General features: G+C 42.5%; 1 protein-coding gene across 3 annotated transcripts in view; it reads right to left on the bottom strand.

Moving 5' to 3' along the window:
* The window catches only part of ENTPD4 (ectonucleoside triphosphate diphosphohydrolase 4), a 37,074-nt gene extending 18,744 nt beyond the window's left edge, over positions 1-18,330 (bottom strand). For 2 of the 3 annotated variants that reach the window (XM_018052335.1, XM_018052333.1), the window contains exons 1-6: positions 18,126-18,330; positions 9,407-9,502; positions 8,032-8,229; positions 7,328-7,533; positions 1,139-1,289; positions 521-624 (exon numbers count right to left, since the gene is read on the bottom strand). In XM_018052335.1, coding sequence (XP_017907824.1) covers positions 521-624; positions 1,139-1,289; positions 7,328-7,533; positions 8,032-8,229; positions 9,407-9,414 — 667 coding nt within the window. In that variant the 5' untranslated portion in view covers positions 9,415-9,502; positions 18,126-18,330. The remainder of the gene's footprint in view (positions 1-520; positions 625-1,138; positions 1,290-7,327; positions 7,534-8,031; positions 8,230-9,406; positions 9,503-18,125) is intronic. The other variant, XM_018052334.1, reaches the window with a different exon arrangement.

Here is a 21,947-nt window from a genome sequence, read left to right on the forward strand (position 1 = left end):
TAATTTTTGGCGAAATGATAGATGATTTTGAAATAAATGCTTTTTGGTCTCCGTCTCTAACAAGCTATTCCCCAAATAATTACACTGACTTGCCATTTCATTCTCAAGTAGAATTATTTCTTTGAAAACAGAAGATTTTCTCAGTGTATCAAAGTGAAGAATAATTTCCCTTTTCTAGTAAATAAATCAGTAGAAGGTTCCAACAGCTCGATAATTATCATAATTTCAGAAAGTTGTATAACTTAGGCAAGGAACACAAACCTTTTCTAGCAAAATAAATCCAAAATATGTTTCCTAAATGTGAAGACAAACTTAGTTATTTTTTAATGGCTTAACATTTGGATTAAAAAGACTAGTCATGTTAAAAACTAATATTACCATCTAAAAATTATATTTGAAGGCTATGGTTTCCCAAATTTTAAGATGTTAAGAATAATTTAATAAAGTGTATAATGTGGAAGACTGGGAGGACTTACAGGAATAGCTTCCCAAATTTCAAGTTGAAGACTAATATACTAACCTTCTTGTTTCCCTGAAATTACTTCTGCATGAGAGTCAGAAAACAGGAAGTCAAAGTGCACAGGGATGTCAGTCAGAAGGTCTTCCAGAATGGCTTTCTGCTGACTGTAACACAATCCCAAAATTTACATGTCAATATATTAAATCCTAAATTTTTCTGTTTTAAAAAGAAAAAACAAAACCAAAAAACCCAAACCCTATGGCTCTGGTATATCCTGTGTGAAAAAAGTAAAATTTAAAATCAAAACAATTCACTGAAAAGACTGTTTAAGAAGGAATTTTCAGAAGTTGTTTAAATTATGTGATTCCTAGATGTAGAATTACAACTGCAAACAATCCTTAAACTAAGAAAATAAAAAATCAGGTTTTTTAAAATGACAACTTTACAGTTTACTCTTCACAGTCATATATAAATACATTAAAAGGTATTTTGTGAGTTCTGACTATAGGTCTGGTACTGTTCCAGATTTGAACAGAGAATTTTTAATGTCTTCCTTTTGATGACGATGGTGATGGAAGAGAAAGACGAGGAGGCAGGAGAGGAGGGGTGAAAAGGGAGAAAATCCATCACAGCCAACACGACTGGCCTGGCAGGCCCCGCCCTCATGGGGAGGATCACCTTTCGGGGAGGATTCTCATTCCAGCCGTGCAGAGAATGTAGAGAGGGGTCTCTTTGTGTTTTGCCCGTGGAACATGCTCTGCAGCAAAGTTCAAGAGTGGAGAAATGTAATCACTGACTTTCTCTGGAGAAGTCGCAAACTCTGAAATGCCTACAGAAAAAGGAGAAGTCCTTTAAATTAATATCCAACATATATTGGGTTGGCTGTAAATGATGGGGATACTACAAGTTCAGTCCCATGCTCTCTTCTCAGTCATCAAACACAGACCTAACTGAGCAATTGCTATGTGTCTGATACTTGGGATCAACTGCATGTCAGCTTGTCTCTGCCCCTAAGAAATATACCCACACTAGCCTCAGGCAAGTTCACTCTCTCTCACAGCTGCTATCACCATCTCTGTCTCAGATCTCTGAATCTTTTTTTTTTTAATTGTTCATACCATTCCTTTAATGTTCATGAAAACAACAGTGATGACCACTTTTATTTCTAATAGATCTCCAAATCTTAATTGCAGCCATCTAGATCTCTTCCCTGACCTCTGATCATACTGACTTTATACTGATCATACTGAAAGTTACTGATCGTACCCGTAACTTTCCACGGGACACAGCCATGTCCTTGACCTCACAGCAACATATGCAAATCCAAACTCAACTTCCACTGCAATCCTGCTTTTGCTGCCTGCTACTCACCTTAGCAGCCCCAGCTGAGAGCCCTCATCCCCAACAGATGTTCTGGATCTCACTCATCACCTATCCTTGGTTCTGCTCACATTATCTCACTTCTCACCATCTCTTCTGGATACCACCAGCCTCGGCCAGCTTGCTGCAGCACAGCCTAATCTCCAGTCCTGGCCATCCCCAACCACTCTCTATGCAGGTGTCTCCGGCTTTGAGATCCTCTGGTGGCTCAAAGCCCTCTGAATAAAGCTCAGCTCTAGAACAGCATAATAGACGCTGCGCACTCACCCATCCCACCTCCTGCCACACTCCTTCCATTTGGCTCCAACTACACTGCATGACATTTCTGTAATGCTTCGTATTCTGCCCTGAGGGCCCCTGCACCTCCACCAGGAAGAACTTTCTCTTTGACTACCCCCCTCCTTTCTCCCTCTTCACCTGGCTGACTCCAGCTCACCCACTGAGCTACATCCTCCCTGGAAGTCCTCCCTAACAGAACCCTCCCTGAAGGTGAGCTCTCATTATATTCCATGCTCACCCTCCCCTCTCAGTGTATATTCATTCCACCTCACTGAAACTCGCTATTTACTTGTCTGTCACATTTCAACTGGAAGTGTCTCGAGGGCAGAAACTGTGTTTTGTTCAAAGTTAGTCTCAGCACCTGACACAGTCCCTGGTAAACAGGAGGTGCTCAGCAAATATTTGCTGAATGAGTATGTAAGTGTTCCAGCTGTCATTTAGCCTATAATATTAAAGCTGAGGGGGATTTTAGAAATCCAAAATTTATTCCACAAATTAGGAAACTGTGGACTCAAATTAAGTGATCTGTCAGAGCAATGAGCAGCAAACAAACTGAAAGCCAGATTTTTTTGGACTCCATATACAAGATCTTTTCAATGGTCACCAAGCCCAAAATTATTCAGTACAGTCACTCAGTCGTGTCTGACTTTTTGCGACCTCATGGACCGCAGCACACCAGGCTTCCATGTCCGTCACCAACTCCTGGAGCTTGCTCAAACTCATGTCCATCAAGTCGGCAATGCCATCTAACCATCCTCTGTCATTCCCTTCTCCTCCTGCTTTCCATCTTTCCCAGCATCAGGGTCTTTTCCAATGAGTTAGTTCTTCCCATCAGGTGGCCAAAGTATTGGAGTTTCAGCTTCAACATCACTCCTTCCAATGAACATGCAGGACTGATCTCCTTTAGGATGGACTGGTTGGATCTCCTGGCAGTCCAAGAGACTCTCGAGAGTCTTTTCCAACACCACAGTTCAACAGCATCAATTCTTCGGCACTCAGCTTTCTTTATGGTCCAACTCTCACATCCATACATAACTACTGGAAAAAAACACAGCTTTGATTACACAGACCTTTGTTGGCAAGGTAATATCTCTGCTTATTAATATGCTGTCTAGGTTGGTCATAGCTTTTCTTCCAAGGAGCAAATGTCTTTTAATTTCATGGCTGCAGTCACCATCTGCAGTGATTTTGGAGCCCCAAAAAATAAAGTCTGTTACTGTTTCCATTGTTTCCCCATCTATTTACCATGAACTGATGGGACCAGAGGCCATGATGTTAGTTTTCTGAATGCTGAACTTTAAGCCAACTTTTTCACTCTCCTCTTTTACTTTCATCAAGAGGCTCTTTAGTTCTTCTTCACTTTCTGCCATAAGGGTGGTGTCATCTGCATATCTGAGATTATTGATATTTCTCCTGGCAATCTTGATTCCAGCTTGTGCTTCATCCAGCCCAACGTTTCTCATGATGTACTCTGCATATAAATTAAACAAGCAGGGTGACAGTGTACAGTCTTGACAGACTTCCGATTTGGAACCAGTCTATTGTTCCATGCCCAGTTCTAACTGTTGCTTCTTGACCTGCATACAGATTTCTGAGGAGGCAGGTCAGGTGGTCTGGTATTCCCATCTCTTTCAGAATTTTCCACAGTTTATTGTGATCCACAAAGTCAAAGGCTTTGGCATAGTCAATAAAGCAAATGTATGTTTTTCTGGAACTCTCTTGCTTTTTCAATGGTCCAGCGGATGTTGGCAATTCGATCTCTGGTTCCTCTGCCTTTTCTAAATCCACCTTGAACAAGTGGAAGTTCACAGTTCACATACTGTTGAAGCCTGGGTTGGAGAACTTTGAGCATTACTTTGCTAGTATGTGAGATCAGTGCAATTGTGCAGTAGTTTGAATATTCTTTGGCATTGCCTTTCTTTGGGATTAGAATGAAAACTGACCTTTTCCAGTCCTGTGGTCACTGCTGAGTTTTTCAGATTTGCTGGCATATTGAGTGCAGCACTTTCACAGCATCATCTTTTAGGATTTGAAATAGCTCAACTGGAATTCCATCACCTCCACTAGCTTTGTTTATAGTTATGTTTCTTAAGGCCCATTTGACTTCTCATTCCAGGATGTCTGGCTTTAGGTGAGTGATCACACAATTGTAGTTATCTGGGTCATGAAGATCTTTTTTGTACAGTTCTTCTGTGTATTCTAGCCACCTCTTCTTAATATCTTCTGCTTCTGTTAGGTCCTTACCATTTCTGTCCTTTATTGAGCCCATCTTTGCATGAAATGTTCCCTTGGTATCTCTAATTTTCTTGAAGAGATCTCTAGTCTTTCCCATTCTGTTGTTTTCCTCTATTTCTTTGCATTGATCGCTGACGAAGGCTTTCTTATCTCTCCTTGTTATTCTTTGGAACTCTGCATTCAGATGCTTATGTCTTTCTTTTTTCCTTTGCTTTTTGCTTCTCTTCTTTTCTCAGCTATTTGTAAGGCAGAGGAATAGGACGGGGAGACCACTTTCCCCCTACAAATTTATCAAAAGATCATTTGAATGCTGAGCAACTTCCACAAAACAACTTCTGAATACTGTCAGAGGACCCCAGGCACCCAGAAATGCAGCCCATTCTCTTTGAAAGGAGGTAGAACAAAATATAAAAAAGATAAAAAGAGAGACAAAAGAGTTAGGGATGGAGACCTGTCCTGGGGAGGGAGTCATGAAGGAGGAGAAGTTTCCACACAGTAGGAAACTTTCTCACAGGTGGGTCTGCGGGGAGTTCTGGAATATCAGAAAGCAACATAACCAGGAGGTAAAAAACCCCACAGAATACATGCCTAACTACAAATGAAGAAAGGAGAACTTTCCTGTGAAAGGCTCTAACCTAACAATCTAATAGGCAGCCTGGCCTGCTCACAGAACAAAGGAGAGGGAATACCAAAGGAGAGCAAGCAGGCTCCCTACCAGCCCTTCCCAGCCCAGAGGCAGAGAGGCAGGTTTGCAATAGTCAGAGCTGGAAGGCAAGGGGCTGCTACAATCTCAGCCCCAGGGATGGCATCTTCCACCAAACTGTGAGCAGGCTCCTAGCTGCTAACCATGTCTTCCTGAGATCCTAGATGGTTGACATTCGCCAGGAGGGTCGTAGCCTGAGATCAGCTCTCCAGAGGAGACATACGGCACACTGGGGGAAACCGAGCGGCTGGGACTGGGGAGGTGATTAAGACACGCGGGCCACCTGGGACAGTGTGCTTGCCAAGCACCTGGCTGCCTGAGCTGCTCAGACCTGGGAAGGGCACAAAACACACCCCCAACCCACAGACACTGAGCCAGAACAGTGTCTGAGTGTCTCCTCTGGAGGTATGGGTCAGCAGTGCCGGCCGCAGGGGCTATGGGTATGGCAGACCTGGTATGGCATAAGCCCTCTTGGAGGTGGTCACCATTAACCCCACCATAGAACCACCAGAACACAAAGGACTGGGGAAACAGACTCTTGGAAGGCATGAATAAAACCTTGTAGGCACAAGGACCCAGGAGAAAGGAGCAGTGACCCCACAGAAAACTGACCCAGACATGCCCATGAGTATCCAGGAGTCTCTGGTGGAGGTGTGGGTCGACAGTGGCCTGCTTCAGGGTCAGAGGCACTGGTTGCAGCAGTAAGTGCATGGGACCTTTTGAAGGAGGTCGCCATTATCTTCATTACCTCCACCATAGTTTGGCCTCAGTTCAAGCAACAGGGAGGGAACACAGTCCTTCCCATCAACAGAAAATTGGATTAAAGATTTACTGAACACAGCCCCACCCATCAGAACAAGACCCAGTTTCCCCCTCAGTCAGTCTCTCCCATCAGGAAGCTTCCTCTTATCCATCAGAGGACAGACAGAATGAAAATCACAATCAGAGAAAACTAACCAAACTGATCACATGGACCACAGCCTTGTCTAGCTCAATGAAACTATGAGCCATACCATGTAGGGCCACCCAAGACAGACAGGTCATGGCGGAGAGTTCTGACAAAACATGGTCCACTGGAGAAGGAAATGGTTAACCACTTCAGTATTCTTGCCTTGAGAACCCCATGAACAGCAGGAAAAAGCAAAAAGGTATGACACTTAAAGATGAACTCGCCAGGTTGGTAGGTGCCCAATATGCTACTGAAGAAGAGTGGAGAAATAACTCCAGAAAGAAGAGACGGAGCCAAAGCAAAAACACCACCCAGCTGTGGATGTGACAGGTGATGGAAGCAAAGTCCGATGCTTTAAAGAGCAATATTGCATAGGAACCGGGAATGTTAGGTCCATGAATCAAGACAAATTGGAAGTGGTCGAACAGGAGAAGGCAAGAGTGAACATAGACATTTTAGGCAACAGTGAACTAAGATGGACTGGAATGTCTGAATTTAACTCAGATGACCATTATACCTACTACTGTGGGCAGGAATCCCTTAGAAGAAATGGAGTAGCCATCATAGTCAATAAAAGAGTCCAGAATGCAGTACTTGGATGCAATCTCAAAAACGACAGAATGATCTCTGTTCGTTTCCAAGGCAAATTATTCAGTATCATGGTAATCCAAGTCTATGCCCTGACCAGTAATGCTGAATAAGCTGGAAGTTGAACAGTTCTTTGAAGACCTCCAGGACTTTCTAGAACACTCAAAAAAAGATATCCTCTTCATTAGAGGGGATTGGAATGCAAAAGTAGGAAATCAAGAGCTACCTGGAGTAACAGGCAAATTTGGCCTTGTAGTACAAAATGAAGCAGGGCAAAGGCTAACAGAGTTTTGCCAAGAGAACACACTGGTCATAGCAAACACCCTCTTTCAACAACACAAGAGAAGACTCTACACATGGACGTTACCAGATGGTCAATACCAAAATCTGACTGATTATATTCTCTGCATCCAAAGATGAAGAAGCTCTATACAGTCAGCAAAAACAAGACTGGGAGCTGACTGTGGCTCAGATCATGAACTCCTTATTGCCAAATTCAGACTTAAATTGAAGAAAGTAGGGAAAACCACTAGACTATTCAGGTATGACCTAAATCAAATCCCTTACCATTATACAGTGGAAGTGACAAATAGATTCAAGGGATTAGATCTGACAGACAGAGTGCCTGAAGAACTATGGATGGAGGTTCATGACACTGTACAGGAGGCAGTGATCAAGACCATCTCCAAGACAAAGAACCTGGTTACCGAGCAGATATTTACTGTTTACATACCGGGTTTTATTTTCATGACCACAGGCTTTCGGTTTTTATCCCTCATTTGCCTGATATCCAACAGATCATGAGGATTGCCATTGTGCCGTGGCCAGCAATAGACAAATATCCGAGACCCGCTGCTCCCACAGTCCACCACGATGCCATAGTTCACGTTGGGGTTATTGGTGTCTGTAGCTTCAATGTCAGTAACTCGTGCCAAGTACCTTGTTTAGAGAAACAAACATACTTTTACTGAGACAGAGACGATCCATAATGCAATACACAAATACCAAGTCAGTGATCTGTAAGCTATGTGGCACTACCACCAGAACATTTCTACAACTGTCAAATGATCAAAAAAATCAAAAAGAAACAAAAAAGTAACGATGACAAAAGTAACCTAAACCAGATACACACTCTTCATTGTTTTAGGTAAGTTCAAACGAGCTCTTATTTTCCAGCTATCAACAGTAACTGAAAAATCAGCTTTAAATGATATCACAGGAGAAGCTTATGCTCAAATCCTCTTATGATGTGGACTTGGTGGTTAATAATCAAACAGTTTCAAACAGTTTAGTTTTTCATGCCATGCTGTATTGGGTACAAAATCCGTTTCCTCCAGCCACATGCTCCTTAAATTCCAACCTAATCCCCAAAGTCTTGAAGCCATAGGATGAAGGTATGGCATACCATCTAAGAAAACACTTTTTTTTTCCTCCTACCTTTGAAACTTCTTGTCTTTGGAGAGCCGTCCGTACTTATTTCGGATTATGACGACAGAAAAGTATAAAAGTGAGACAGCAGCAGCCAGAAGGCTGATGACGATAATCTGGCGTAAGTTGGTGTTCAGAATTCGGGGACACCCCACTGGAGAGATGCTGAAATGCCAGGAAGCAGGAAAAAGACAGGAGATGCCAATCCTGAAATGCCAAAAGATAGGTTTAGCTAAAACAGTTTGCTCCACAGAGGCCTCCCCTCACCTCCACTGATCCAAATACAAGACCTTCACCAGGAGCCGCCCCATGTTCCTGCTGGAAGGCCTTATGTAGACCAGCCTCTTCCACATTGCTATTGTGCTATGTAAAATAGCCAAAATTATAAAATCAGATGAATGAGAATTAAGCCCTGATGATTATGACTTTTCTGTGTTCCCTCCCTTTCTGGGGAGTATTAGGTAGTTTTTATTTTTACCTTGCCTCATTCCAAAAATAGAATTAGAGATAGTTTATAAGAATTAAGTTCAATAAAGTAAATAAGTAAATGTATAATAAAGCCAGGTTTAAGGATGATGAATTTAGAGCACAAAAAAGCATGTAATAAGGAAAGCCTGCAAAGGTGACTGAGCATGCTAGCGGCCAAAACTTTGCTGTTACAGTGGAAACATAAGCAGTCCAGGCAGACACAGATTCTTTAACACTGAATTCCAGGCCAATCTCTCCCTGGTGACTGCATGAGAAGATGGGAAATAAAACAGTATCTTTAACAACGTCCCTGCAATGGTCAATAAATACATTTTGTGTACTCTGTGTTTTTAGAAATATTCCTGAGACATTTCTCCAAATAAACTTTCTTCTCAGTTTATGTCAGGAACAGGCTTAAAAATTTTTTTTGCTGCCTTTGGGATAAATTCTATTGTTTTACAGTTAATCGACACTCTTTTCTTTAAAGAGTGTTTTATGGACTAAAGTATCTCACACAAGGGGGAGGTAGCCTGCTAACCCAGTGGAATTTTCTATTTGTAGTTTTCTGGTTACCATATGGGTTCCTGGGCCACTCTATGGAGTTTATCACCCCTTCCCATATCTCTGAAGTTTACAGACCTCTCTCCTGTGCTTAATTCAACTGCTCCCAGATCCCAGCATGCATGCCCTTTATGATAACGTACACTAACCCCTGTCGAATCCACCTGGCATGACCACTTTCTTTCTGTGACAGGCACCCCACTGGGGCCCTGGAAGAACAAAGGTGTTCAACAGAAGTGTAACACAACTGAACACATTTCACTTGAGATTTAGATTTTCCTCCCCATGGGGACCTGTTTCTGTGGCACTGAAATCTCAGGTTTTACAGTGCCCATGATTAGGCACCATCACTCACCTCCCCATGCTGATGGGTCAGAGATCAGGCAAGGCTCTGGGAATCAGTCCTCACACACCATCACCGCAGTCCTACTGGCGTTAGAGCCCTCCTATTCTAGGAAGTGGGAAAAATCACAAAGATGGCACACTCCAAGTAAACGTCTATGTTACTTATCAAAGGGATGCTTAACTTATTATTTTATTTTTTAAATTATGAAAGTATGATAACACATTTACAGGAGACTTGGAAAACACAGAACAACGTTACATACAGCTCCATTATATATTACAATTAGTAAAAAATAAATTGTAGATAAATTTTCAGTTGGAGTTTCAATATCAAACTCCCAAAAATTAATAAAATGAATAAATAGAAAAGGAGAAGGAAACAGGAGACCTGAAAAACACCATGGACCAATTCAACATAATTAAGATTCATATAGTTTTTGCACAATAGTAGGATACAAGTTCTGTTCAAATTCTCAAAAGGGTGTTTAAATCTAAGCATACGTAAACTGGTCTGCGATCACAGCATTGGAGCTCTTAGCAGGGTTTATTCCAAGCAACACACTTTTAAGTTAATTTCATGCTGTCAGAGATACAGGCCTAAATCAATAGGGATAATCACAGTCTGGCACTAGTTAATGCTTTCTACCCAAAAGCAAGTCAGTGACCCCAAAATACAGGTCACCAAACAGTCTAAACTGCCTAATGGTGCTGCATGTTAAGGGAGGTGAGGGGTGGGAGGAGGAGGTGGGCAGAATGACTGACTGAATGGGAATCTGAGCTATCCATGCATCTGGTTCATCTAGTAGATCCCTCTTTCATGCACAAAGTCCCAGGTAAGGCACCACGCTCCTAGTGAGTTCTGTCACTTCCCAGTGGCTGCCACTCCTCCACCCGAGACCTCACATCACAGACAGAATACAGGTCTAAGCAAAGGCTTCCTTCCGACTTGCTGGACCCAAACAACAAGAGACAGTGGGTCTCTTTCTTGGTCTTGTGGCCCTGCTTCACTGCTTCCAGGCTCTCAGGACAGCTGTCTCCCCTAGTCTGCTTCTTAGCTCTTGATCAAGACCTTCTCAGGACTCTCCACGTCTCGGTGCCTCTGCACATCCCATCTGTTCTGTTCCCTGTAGGTTTCCTGTCTTGGCTCCAATCTCTCCTAACCCTAATCTCTGTTACTGGTCATCTTCACTTATTGCCTCAATGACCTGATAGCTGACAACTAACTTTCTCCACCCCAAGCTTCTTCTCTAAGTTACAGATACATATCTTCCAGCACCTACTGATAACCCCATCTGAACATCGTGCGGACCTGTGAGAAACACTTCTGAAACTGAACCCTTTCACTGTGGCCCCATTCTGCTCCTCCCATGCTCCTCCTTGCTATCTCAATCCCCTAAACACTCAAAGCAGAAAACTAAGGAGCTGGGCCTGACTCCTCCCTCTCCTTCATCCTCCAGAGCCAATTTCTTACAAAGTCCTTCCATTTCTTTCTCTTGTTTTGGAGGCAAGGAATACGACCTTATTTGGAAAGCCAGCTGACCAAGAAGACGGCAGACTAACGGCTCAGTCTGTCCCTTTTCTTGACACTTTTGCCTGAGGTCTCTTTCTTATCTCTTATTTTCACCCGGCCTATGTGGACAGCAGCCCAACTAGCCTGTCTCCCACCTGCAGTCTCAACCCAGCAGCTACCCAATCCCTTGCTGATAGCTTCAGGCAGATTCTTCATCATAAACTGACAGCCACTGTCCCTGCTCAGGTCCAGGAGCCTGGTAATCTTGTGCGGGGAATCCTCCAACGGCTCCCCTCCCATGTAAATAAAGGCCAAAGGCTGTACCCTGACTCCCAGTCCAATAGGACCCCCACCTGCCACTGCTCTGATCCTCTCCCTTTCTCACTCCACCCCAGCCACACTGGCGTCCTCGCTGTCTTCATCCACGCCAGGTGCTGTCTGGTCTTAGGGTCTCTGAATGTGCTGCTCCTTCTGATTATAAATAATCCATACGGCTTTTTTTTTTTTCCACTCCCTTCAGACTTTTACTTGATGGCACCTTCTCGAGGCCTGCCCTGGCCACCCAATCTAAAACTGCAAGCTCTCCATCCAGCTCCCAACCCAGAGTTATTTTTTCTCCTCAGTGTTTATGTATTTACTAACTTCTTAGACAGTGCCAGGCCCTGTTCAAATGCTTTACAAATACTCATCTATTTCTCCTATCAATCACCAAGGTAGGTACTATTTGCATTATATTTTATAGATGAACAGAGAGGCTAAGTAATGTGCCTGAGGTCACGTTGCTAATAAAAGTGATTCTAAATAAAAGAGCTGAGATTCAAGCATGTGAATCCATACACCTAGCCACACAGTCTTCTAACGAACTGGGTGTGTGTGTGTTTGCATTTCTCTTGCCCATATGTCTCCTCTTCCCAAATGCAAGCCCCACAAGGGGCCAGATTTAGGTCTGCTTGGCTGGTGGCTGCATTCCCAGCATGGCAACCCCTAGGAAAGAGCCTGGCAAAAAGTCAAGCTGCAGAGTTCTGTGATTCAAAAAGGTTACGAACTTACACATAATCTTTCCAAAACAAGCAGGAATAATGATAACCTCCCAACTTTTCTCTCTCACTCAGGAAAATGTTCTGTCTTTAGGATGGTAAAGGAGGTCCCACTTGATCTAGCCTTATACTATTCCATACAGCAGCCACTGCCATGTGTGGGTGAAATAATTAAAATTAAAAATTCAATTTCTCCAGGCTCCAGATATAGAAAATAAACTAAGTAGTTACCAGTGGGGAGGGAAAAGGAGGGAGAGGCAAGAGAAGGGTAGGGAATTAATAGGTACAAACTACTATGTATAAAACAGACAAGCTACAAGGATATATTGTCCAGCACAGGGAATATAGCCAGTATTTTATAATTACTATAAATGGAGCACAATCTTTAAGAATTGTGAATCACTGTGTTGCACACCTGAAACTTACATAATATTGTACATCAACTCTATTTCAATTTAAGAATCATATTCTGGATAAACAATAACTGTTGTATGTAACAATCTTTATGTGTATAGATGCTTTTTTAATGAATGAAATAAAATGTATTTAAAAGGGAGGGAATCAGTTCACTCTGTCAGCTGCACAAGCCACATGTCAAGTGCTGCAGAGCCACACACAGCCTCTGCCTCAGAAGGCTTGTTCTGGCCCCTGGCTATCTTTCTAGTCTTATCCCCTGACTGACAGACTAGCCAGACCAGTACTCTGTACTCCGCCATACTAAACACGAGCTGAGGGTCCCTGGAATGCTCCCATCCCTCTACATTTGTAGAATGGCTCTCTGGCTCTGGTCCGTCTGTTGGTGCTCCTATGTGCTTCTCAAGCTGCTGGTTCAGCATGATCCCTCTGGGAGGACTTCCCTAGTCCTCACATCCTTAGAGTACTGGCTCTGTACAGTAGTCAGCCACAATGCTACACTTATGCTTCACTTTCTCATTACATGGTAAGCCCCTCAATGGCAGGAACAGCCTCTTATCCCTCTGTTTCCCCAGTGACCAAGTGCCTGTCACAGAAGTGACCAGCAACTACTGCTTGTTTCATGGGTCGCTGGGACCACGAGACATAAAGATGAATCAGATATGGACCCAGCCCTTGAAGAATTTACAATGAAGAAGAGGGAACAAAACATACACACAAAGATGTTATAAAATAAAAAGGATTAATAATGCCTACCTGGGGGCTTTATTACCCCCTACAGGGTAAAATCACTGTAATTAGTTTGGGTTTTGATATGGTGTCTATATTGTACCATGTACCCTAAACTTAGGACAAACAGTATTTGTGATTTAAGAGTTCACACGAAATGGGAAAAAATGCCAATATAAATATGTTTTATGTATTTTTATATCTACTTTTAGTATTTGAATAAGGTGAGATTACTACAGCATACCTTTTATTAGAATACCAATGGCTCAAAGATTTAAATATCAAATAATTCACAAAAATGTAAGATGAAAATGTAGTATTTATCTAATTCCAGAATGGGTAAGATTTTTCTTCAAGTGACATCAGTGTCTCAAACTATAAATAAAAGACATCTACTTATGAGTTTAAGACTTCTGAGAGTTAAAAATATGCCTTTCTCAAACACACAAAGCTGGGGGAAATTACATGCAACATACATGATGCAAAGTAAATATCCCTTACATACAAAAAATTTCTTATAAATAAAAAAGAGAAACACTGGAACAGAAAAATGAGCAAGGACAATTGGAGATGAACAGAATAAGAATTCTGAATGAAGTCAGAATCTAACTTCACTGGTATTTTGAGAAATATAAATAAAAACAAGGTTTTATCACTATCAGTTGGCAAAGATTAAAGTCTGATGATACTAAGCTAACCAGTGGGAGGCGAAAAGGTTGTGAGCACCCCTGGAGAGAATCTAAATATATGCTCACCTTCTGGAGGCATACAGGTAACACATGTGAAAATTTTAAACATGCTTACCCTCTGTTCTACCCATCACAGCAATTTGTCTTCAGGAAATAATAAGATAAATTCACTAAAACACATATAAAGATGTTCATCAAAGTATTATTTAGAATAGCAAAACACTGTTACTAAGTGCCAAAATGCCTTTTGGCGGTGGGTTACATTAAACACGGCCCACGAATGCGATGGACTACAGTGTGACTATTAAACGTGCTGACACACAGAGGGAAGGAGAAAAGAGAGGACATTTCAAAAGAGAAATGCACTGTAAGGATGCACCATAGCAAACGTAGGAAATGTTATTTAATCTAGTGTTTGTCTTAGGACTTTTTTTTTTTTTCCCAAATATGTGATGACCATGAGGATAAAAAGATATTTTTATAAGTTACAAAATTTGTGTTTAAAGACAGAAAATAGGACAGCTTATAAATTGCTGAAGTAATTATGTTCATTTAGGACAATATTTATTTAGTATTACCCAGGAGACAACAATATGGTAATGTGATCTTCAAATGTAAACTCCAGTTGTATTTGCAGCTAAGAATCTTGGCACCACAGTTTAGGAAGGCAAACTCAGCAATATTAAGTAAAACTGCCATGATTTTAAAAGGCCTAAGCTGTGTGAGACCTATCACCAAAGAGATGCATTAACTCGCATGATTTCAGGTGATGGGGCCCCGTTCAGCTGAACATTTCTTAACAGAATGAGGTACATTAGGTCCTGAGTCAAAATCTTTCTCAGTCAGTCTCTCCCTGACAGTCCTACGCGAAACAGTGAAAACAATACCAGTCAACTGCAAAGTGAAATGGCTCCCATGGTGAAAAATGCAGGATGCAGTGATACAGATATTAGCAAATACTGAAGCCACAGGCAAACAAAATTGCAGACAAATGAGACTCCGGAAGAGCCAGACCTCTGAGTAAGATGCTAAGATGGCACGAGAGTGCTGCAAAACAGAACGATATGAGTAGCGAAGGGTTACGAAAGGGCTTGGAAAAATCAAAAGGTCATCAACAGGCAGAATTCCGTAAGGAATGACTGTGTCGGTGAGAGCGAGAGGCTGAAGTAAGGATGCGGCGTGGCACTCAGTTGTGGGAAAAACACATCAAAACAACTTGATTTGTTCATTAAGAAGAATGTATGGTAACAAATGTTGGCAAGAATGTAGAAAAAGAGGAACTGTGAGCATTGTTGGCAGAATGTAAACTGATGCAGCCACTAAAGAAAACAGTATGGAGGTTCCTCAAAAAATACTGGAACTACCGCACGATCCAGCAATCCCATTTCTGGGTATTTTTCCGTAGAGGACAAAAACACTAATTTGAAGAGATATATGTATACCTGTGTTCACAGCTGGATTATCAGCAATAGCCATGATATGGAAGCAGTCAAAGTGCCCAACAGATGGATAAAACAGCTATGGTGTATGTACATATAGTGAAATATTACTTGGCCACAAAAAAGAATGAAATCTTGTTATTTGTGACAACGTGGATGGACATGGAGGGCATTCAACTTACATGTGAAATCTAAAACACAAATGAACAAACATCACAAAATACAGAGACAAACATACAGAGAGCAAACTGGTGGTTGCAAGAAGGGTAGGGAATGGCAGAAGGAGAGAAATAGGTGAGGAAGATTAAGAGGTAAAAATTACAGTTACGAAATAAATGAGTCACAGGGATGAAATTTACATATGCAATTCAGCCAATAATATTGTAACAAATTTGTATGGTGACAGAGGGTAACCAGACTTATGTTTTTTACACATTTTTTGTAATGTACAGGGTTATCGAATGTACATATATAGGATTCCCTATGCTGTGCACCTGGAACCAACACAGTGTTGTAGAGGAATTATACTCCAATTTTTTTAAAATAAGAGAGGGGAGGAAGAATGTACATAGTTGCATTTATGATCTACATTTTCTTCATATTTATTTTACATTTTAAATTTTATTTTTCAATAGCAAGTCCTAACCAAACCTCTCTTGCCTGGACAATCCCAGGGACGGGGGAGCCTGGTGGGCTTCTGTCTATGGGGTCGCACAGAGTCGGACACGACTGAAGTGACTTAGCAGCAGTAGCAGCAACCAAACCTCTTCCTTACCTCTCACCATTCACTTGCAACTTCTGGCCCCCATTTTAAATGATCTCTTTTCTGGTCACACTTTTCCCTGCATTACCTCTGTAGCTTCCTGGATCTGCAACTCTGACTTCCTTCAAGTTTCAGTTTCCCTATTATCGCAAACTCGTTTAGTCTAAGTTTGGGCTCACAAACCTTTGACACAAACTAATGCCCCTTTCCAAATTCCCCAGGTCTAAGAGGAGCATCACCATGAATTGGGGTTACCTGGTTCTCAACTCTGATTCCCAACTATCTGTATGCTGTAAGTTTATGTTGGTCATCAGGTCCTGCCAATTCTTCCTCAAAGAGTCCACACATCTAAAATGACCACAGCAGACACCGCTAGCTCACGACAGATTTCTATGTGGAAGACCTTTCTTTGGAAACACTTCTTTGTAAAACACTACCTTCACAGTATGACCAGCTCAAGACTCTCCCAGAGCTTATGGGTCAACAACTTCCCTGTGTGGCATCCCTGAGAACTTTCATCCATCAAACAGTCTCAATCTTAAAAAAAAAAAAAAAAAAAAAAAAAAATTTTTTTTTTTTTTATATTGGGAGTATAGCTGATTAACAATGTTGTGTTAGTTTCAGGTGTAAAACAAAATAATTCATTTATATATTTACATTATCTATTCTTTTTTCAACTTCTTTTCCCAATTAGGGTGGTATAGAATATTAAGCAGAGTTCCCTCATCTTAGTTCACCAATCTGTTCTCTTCTTGCTCCAGATAACATCTCTCTACTCTAGAGATGCGGGTTGCTCCTCTCCCACACAAGCTGTTCTCATTCTTGCCTTGGGCCTTAACTTAAGTCACTTCCTACTAACTCTTATGTCCTGCTCACAATATACAATTTTCTCAAAGCACAGGTCAATATTTTTCTTTGCCAAGATCTGATCTGTAATACTTCTGTTTTCCCACACTCAATCTTCTCTGTATTTATGTGTAGTCTATTTTAAATAAACATGCTGAATAAACATGTAAAGAATGTAAGTACCTAGATCAACTTTTGTTTCTTCTTTCCAGGCTATATACACAAGGGTTGAGATCATGTAGTTCTATGAGGCTTGGAAGGATGTAAACCATAGATTCCAAATGCAACAAATACAAGTGATAAATCAATATTAAGGTGGACAATGAAATCAACAAACTACTTAGACAAATTAATGCTCCATTTTGTAATTCTGCTAATGTGTCAAAACAGAATGAACAGACCTGATACCAAGACATGATAACATTAAATGTAAGATAACACAAAGAATATGATTCTCTTCGGCCTCTCAAGCCTAGAAATTATTTTCATTACACAAAACAGAACACACTAAAGACTTCAATATGACATTAAACTAGGGATTTGAGTCTCTCATTTAGAGTTCTTTAATAACCTAGTGTATCTTCTAGCATGGAAGTTCCTAAATTGAGAGGCATCTCTTTACTTTGCTACTAGTGCCAAATGTTCTCTGAAAACGCTTCATACTGGTGTTCCTCCAACTGGGGTCTGAGGAGCCCTGCGGGTTCTGAGACAAACTCCAGAGAATGAGTGAACATCTTTTAAAGGTGTTCACACATTACTCAAGTTTGAGAAACATAGGTCTTACCATCACTTTATCGCCCGATTAGCTCTATTTTCTCAATGAGCCTACTTAGATTTAGATTTTAGAGAAATTTAAAGCATGAATCATGGTAAAAGCAGAGCAAAGCAAAAACGATGCTGACTTGTAAATGTCATGACCAGGTGGCAGGTAAGACCCGCAGGGTCCTGAGTGCAGCATCCTTTTCCCCAGCCAGGTCCCTCCCTAGTGCGGGCCAACCCGCGCCCACTACGTGTCGGAGGGGAAATCAACGCGGTCACTGGAGCGGGTGCAGCAGCACGGCTGCCAGCTTTCTCCCGCCAGGGGCTGGGGGGAAAAGCACCTGCAGCCCAGGGTCACGGGCGCTGACGGCGGGCGCCCGGAGGCTGCCGAGCGGCCCGGGAGGTGGGAGCCACTGGCGCGGGGAAGGCCCCCGGGGCAGAGCGGCAGGTTCGCGGCCTCGCCGCCTCGTTGGGCCCCGCTCCAACCGTCCCCACTTCGGCCACCCACCCTCCCCCTCATCCGCGCCAGAAAGGCCGCCTCACCTGCTCGGCTACGTCCGACTCGGAGGCCGGGGCTCCCGGGAGTGGGGACTCGCGGGTGGAGCGCATCACGGCCACCGCGGCGAGGCGGTGCAGGCAACGCCGACACGACTTCCCGTGAGGGCAGGGGAGGTGAGGGGGGGATAGCTTCCCAGGAGCTCCGCTCCTTTCCGGTAGCGGGCCCGCCACTCCTTCGCCACCCGAGTCACGTCACTGGGAGCGCCGGGAGCGCGCACGCCGAGGGGCGGGGCTTGTGTCTGGGGGCGGGGCCTGTACGCGATGACTGGCATCCGCGGAAGCCCAAGGAGGAGTCCGCTGCGAGCACAGAATATCAAAAGTGAAAGCGGCAACACGAAAAGGAGCCCGTACGGCGGCTTGGATACCGCAGATCGTAGCCCTTTGGCTTTCAGCAAGTATCAGTGTGCTCATGACACATTCATCTTTCCTTTGTGCTCTTTATTATTATGGACAACAGCACTTGAAAATTTAACTGGGCACTTCTGCTCACTTTTGCTCAATTTTGCCAGTAACTATCTCTGTTTTACAGGTGGAGAAACGAAGCACAAACTCATTCAGTGACTCTCTTAATTAAGGTCCACGTAATTAGTAAGAACCAGGATTTCATTGTTGCCAGAAGTTTCATATACCAGAGCGTATTCTAGGTTAAACAGAGCGCCCTCAACATACGTAATGGTTTTGAGAAGAAATAGTGAAGTAAGTGAACAACACTAGTTTCTTACATTGACCCCAAGACCTGGTACTTAGGTCAAGGACACTGTTTAGCTTTCTAGCTCGAGCCCCAATCCCCACTCCTACCCCCTCCAAAAAAAACCCAATGCCTTGAAGTCACAGAGCTGGAGAAAAGCTTGAGAATCGCAGCTTTTTATCCTTTCGTCCTCTTAAAAAAAAAGAAAAAAAAAAGTGGTTTCCCTGCTGCCCAGAGATAGGAAGTGACCAGGCAGCCTAGCCACTTTAATTTGTTATTATTGTCATTGTTCAGTCGCTCAGTAGCATCCGACTTTTTGTGACCCCATGGACTGCAGCACTCCAGGCTTCCCTATTCTTCACCATCTCCTGAAACTTGCTCAAACTCAAGCCCATTGAATCCCCGATGTCATCCAATCACCTCATCCTCTGTCAGCCCCTTCTCCTCCTGCCTTCAATCTTTCCCAGCTTCAGGGCCTTTTCTAATGAGTCGGCTTTTTGCATCAGGTGGCCAAAGTATTGGAGCTTCAGCCACTTTAATATAGTTTTAAAAATGAGAGTCCTAGAAATGTCTACTCATTAATTGTGTCAAGTAAAAGAAGCTTAGACAAAACTAGTAGCTATATATTTTGAGCAGAATCCTTGGTCCAACACCTGCTTAGGTTAAATCTTGTGGTAACATTTCATCCTTGGAGTCAGATACTGTTCATGGAAGAAGGCTAGCAGTGACCAAGGAAGCTTGTGCTTTAGAAGTAATACTATCTTTTAATTGTTACTCCGTACTAGAATCATAAAGCCACAGAATGTTCCAACAAAGGGGCCATAGTTACAGTCTAGACGAAAGGAAAGACGACCTCAACAGAAGTTGCTCAGTCGTGTCCGACTCTTTGTGACCCCATGGACCGTAGCCCACCAGGCTCCTCCATCCATGGAATTTTCTAGGCAAGAGTACTGGAGTGGGTTGCCATTTCCTTCTCCAGGGGATCTTCCCAACCCAGGGATTGAACCCAGGTCTCCAGCATTGCAGGCAGACGCTTTACCGTCTGAGCCACCAGGGAATCTAGTCTAGATGAAACCTCCTTCTTTTCCTGTTAAGGAACCTGGAACCCGGAGAGTCTGAATGTCCTGCCCAAATGCCCTGAGGCAGAGGGGGAAACAAAACCAGTTGCTCTCCTACTTCGTGCCCTTTTATGGCAGTCAGTTGTTATTTGAAAAAATGACCAGTTTGGACAGATTACACATTAGAAACATCTGTGACTTCTACCCAAGATTTGTTTTGAGAAGCTGAGGTAGTTGGTCACAAACATGCTGTGATTTTAGGGCCAGTCCCCCTCGCAATTATGTACCTTTCAAAGTCCTTACAATTTGAGATACTGGTTCTTATTACAGTAGACCCTCTCTTAAGAAGCCCTCTACTAAAAGCCAGAATAGTATTATCACATCATCAGTACTTACTGATGGGGCTTCCCTGGTGGTTCAGTGGTTGGACTTCCAACGCAATGGACTCAGGTTTGATCCCTGGTCAGGAAACTAAGATCCCATGTGCTGGGGGGACAACTAAGACCTCATGCCACAATTAGAGAGAAGTCCATGTGTCCCAGCAAAGATTCTACAGGCTGCAACTAAAACCCAACACAGTCAAATAAGTAAATAAAATTAAAAATTTAAAAATATTTTTTGATAATTCATAAACAACAATAATCTGATCAGAGCTAGGAAGGAAAAGTATAAAGGATGAAAACATAGAACATGGTACACTAGTTACCTAGAACTATCATAACAAGTTGCCCCAACTTGGGTGGCTTAAACAATAGAAATATATTCTTTCACAGTTTTGGAGGCTCACAGTCTGAAGTCAAGGTGTTGGCAGGGCCATGCTCTCTGTGAAGAGAATAGGAGATGATCTGTCCTTGCGCTTTCTTAGCTTCTGGTTGTTGCTGACAGTCTTCAGCATTTCTCGGTTTGTAGAAGCATCACTCCAATCTCTGTCTTGTCACATGAAGTTCTCCTGTGTGTCTCTCCAAATCCCTTCTTAAAAGGACAGCAGTCATATAGGGTTTAGCCCCTCTCTCCCCTCCCCCGCCCCAACCAATCCAGTATAGTCTCTTCATTTGTTTTCTTAAGTCTTTATTGGATTTGTTACCACATTGCTTCTACCCTTTGGCTTTTTGTCCACAAAGCAATGTGGGATCTTAGCTCCCTGACCAGGAATGGAACCCGCATCCCCTGCATTGGAAGGCAAAGTCTTGACCCCTGGACCACCAGGGAAGTCCCTTCTCAACATGATTATATCTGCAAAGATCTTATTTCCAAATAAGGTCATGTTCATAAGTTCCGGGTTGACATGAACTTTTGGGGGACACTATTCAACCCAGTATGTGAGAGAACCAGCCCTGTTTTGGTTACCTGGGACGGCTTCTTTGAGGAAATGATGTTTGAGGTCACAGCCTCGAGATGAGTAGGAATTAATGATAAGAGGGATGAAGTCTGGGTCTCTGTAAAGTAGTAGCTTCAGGCAATGAATACAGCAAAGAAGTTCTGAAGGAGGGAGAAACACAGCTGTCAGGTGAGCCATGGACTTATTCTTGCTTATTAATAGGAGAAACAAAAAACTAAGTTAATAGGAGTCAACTCTTACTGACTACTTTATGCCTGCCACAGTTCTCAGGGCATTAGAAAACATTTCAGAGACTTTCCCAGTGGTTTGGCTTGGGTTCCATCCTTGGTAGGGGAACTAAGATCTCACATGCTGTGAGGCACAGCCAAAAAAAATTTAAGGAAAAAGAAAATGAATGACTTAAGAAAAAGAAACTTCAAATAGAATGGAAATGAAAATACAATACATCAAAATGCATGGAACGTAGCTAAAGCAGTGCTCACCAGATATTTGTAGCTTTAAATGCTTATTTTAGTAAAGGGAAAAAGTTTGAAATCAATTAAGCTTCATCTTAAGAATTTAAGATAAGAAAAGAAAATTAAAACCAATGCAAGTAGAAGAAAGGAAGAAGTTTTTAAAAATAGGTTAAAATTAGCAAAGCCACAATTTGGTTCTTTAGAAATATTAACAAACTCCTAATGAGACTGATCAAGAAAAAAAGAAAGAAAACACAAATAATCAAA

Source organism: Capra hircus, chromosome 8 (genome assembly GCF_001704415.2).
Source record: "Capra hircus breed San Clemente chromosome 8, ASM170441v1, whole genome shotgun sequence".
Classification (NCBI taxonomy): domain Eukaryota; kingdom Metazoa; phylum Chordata; class Mammalia; order Artiodactyla; family Bovidae; genus Capra; species Capra hircus.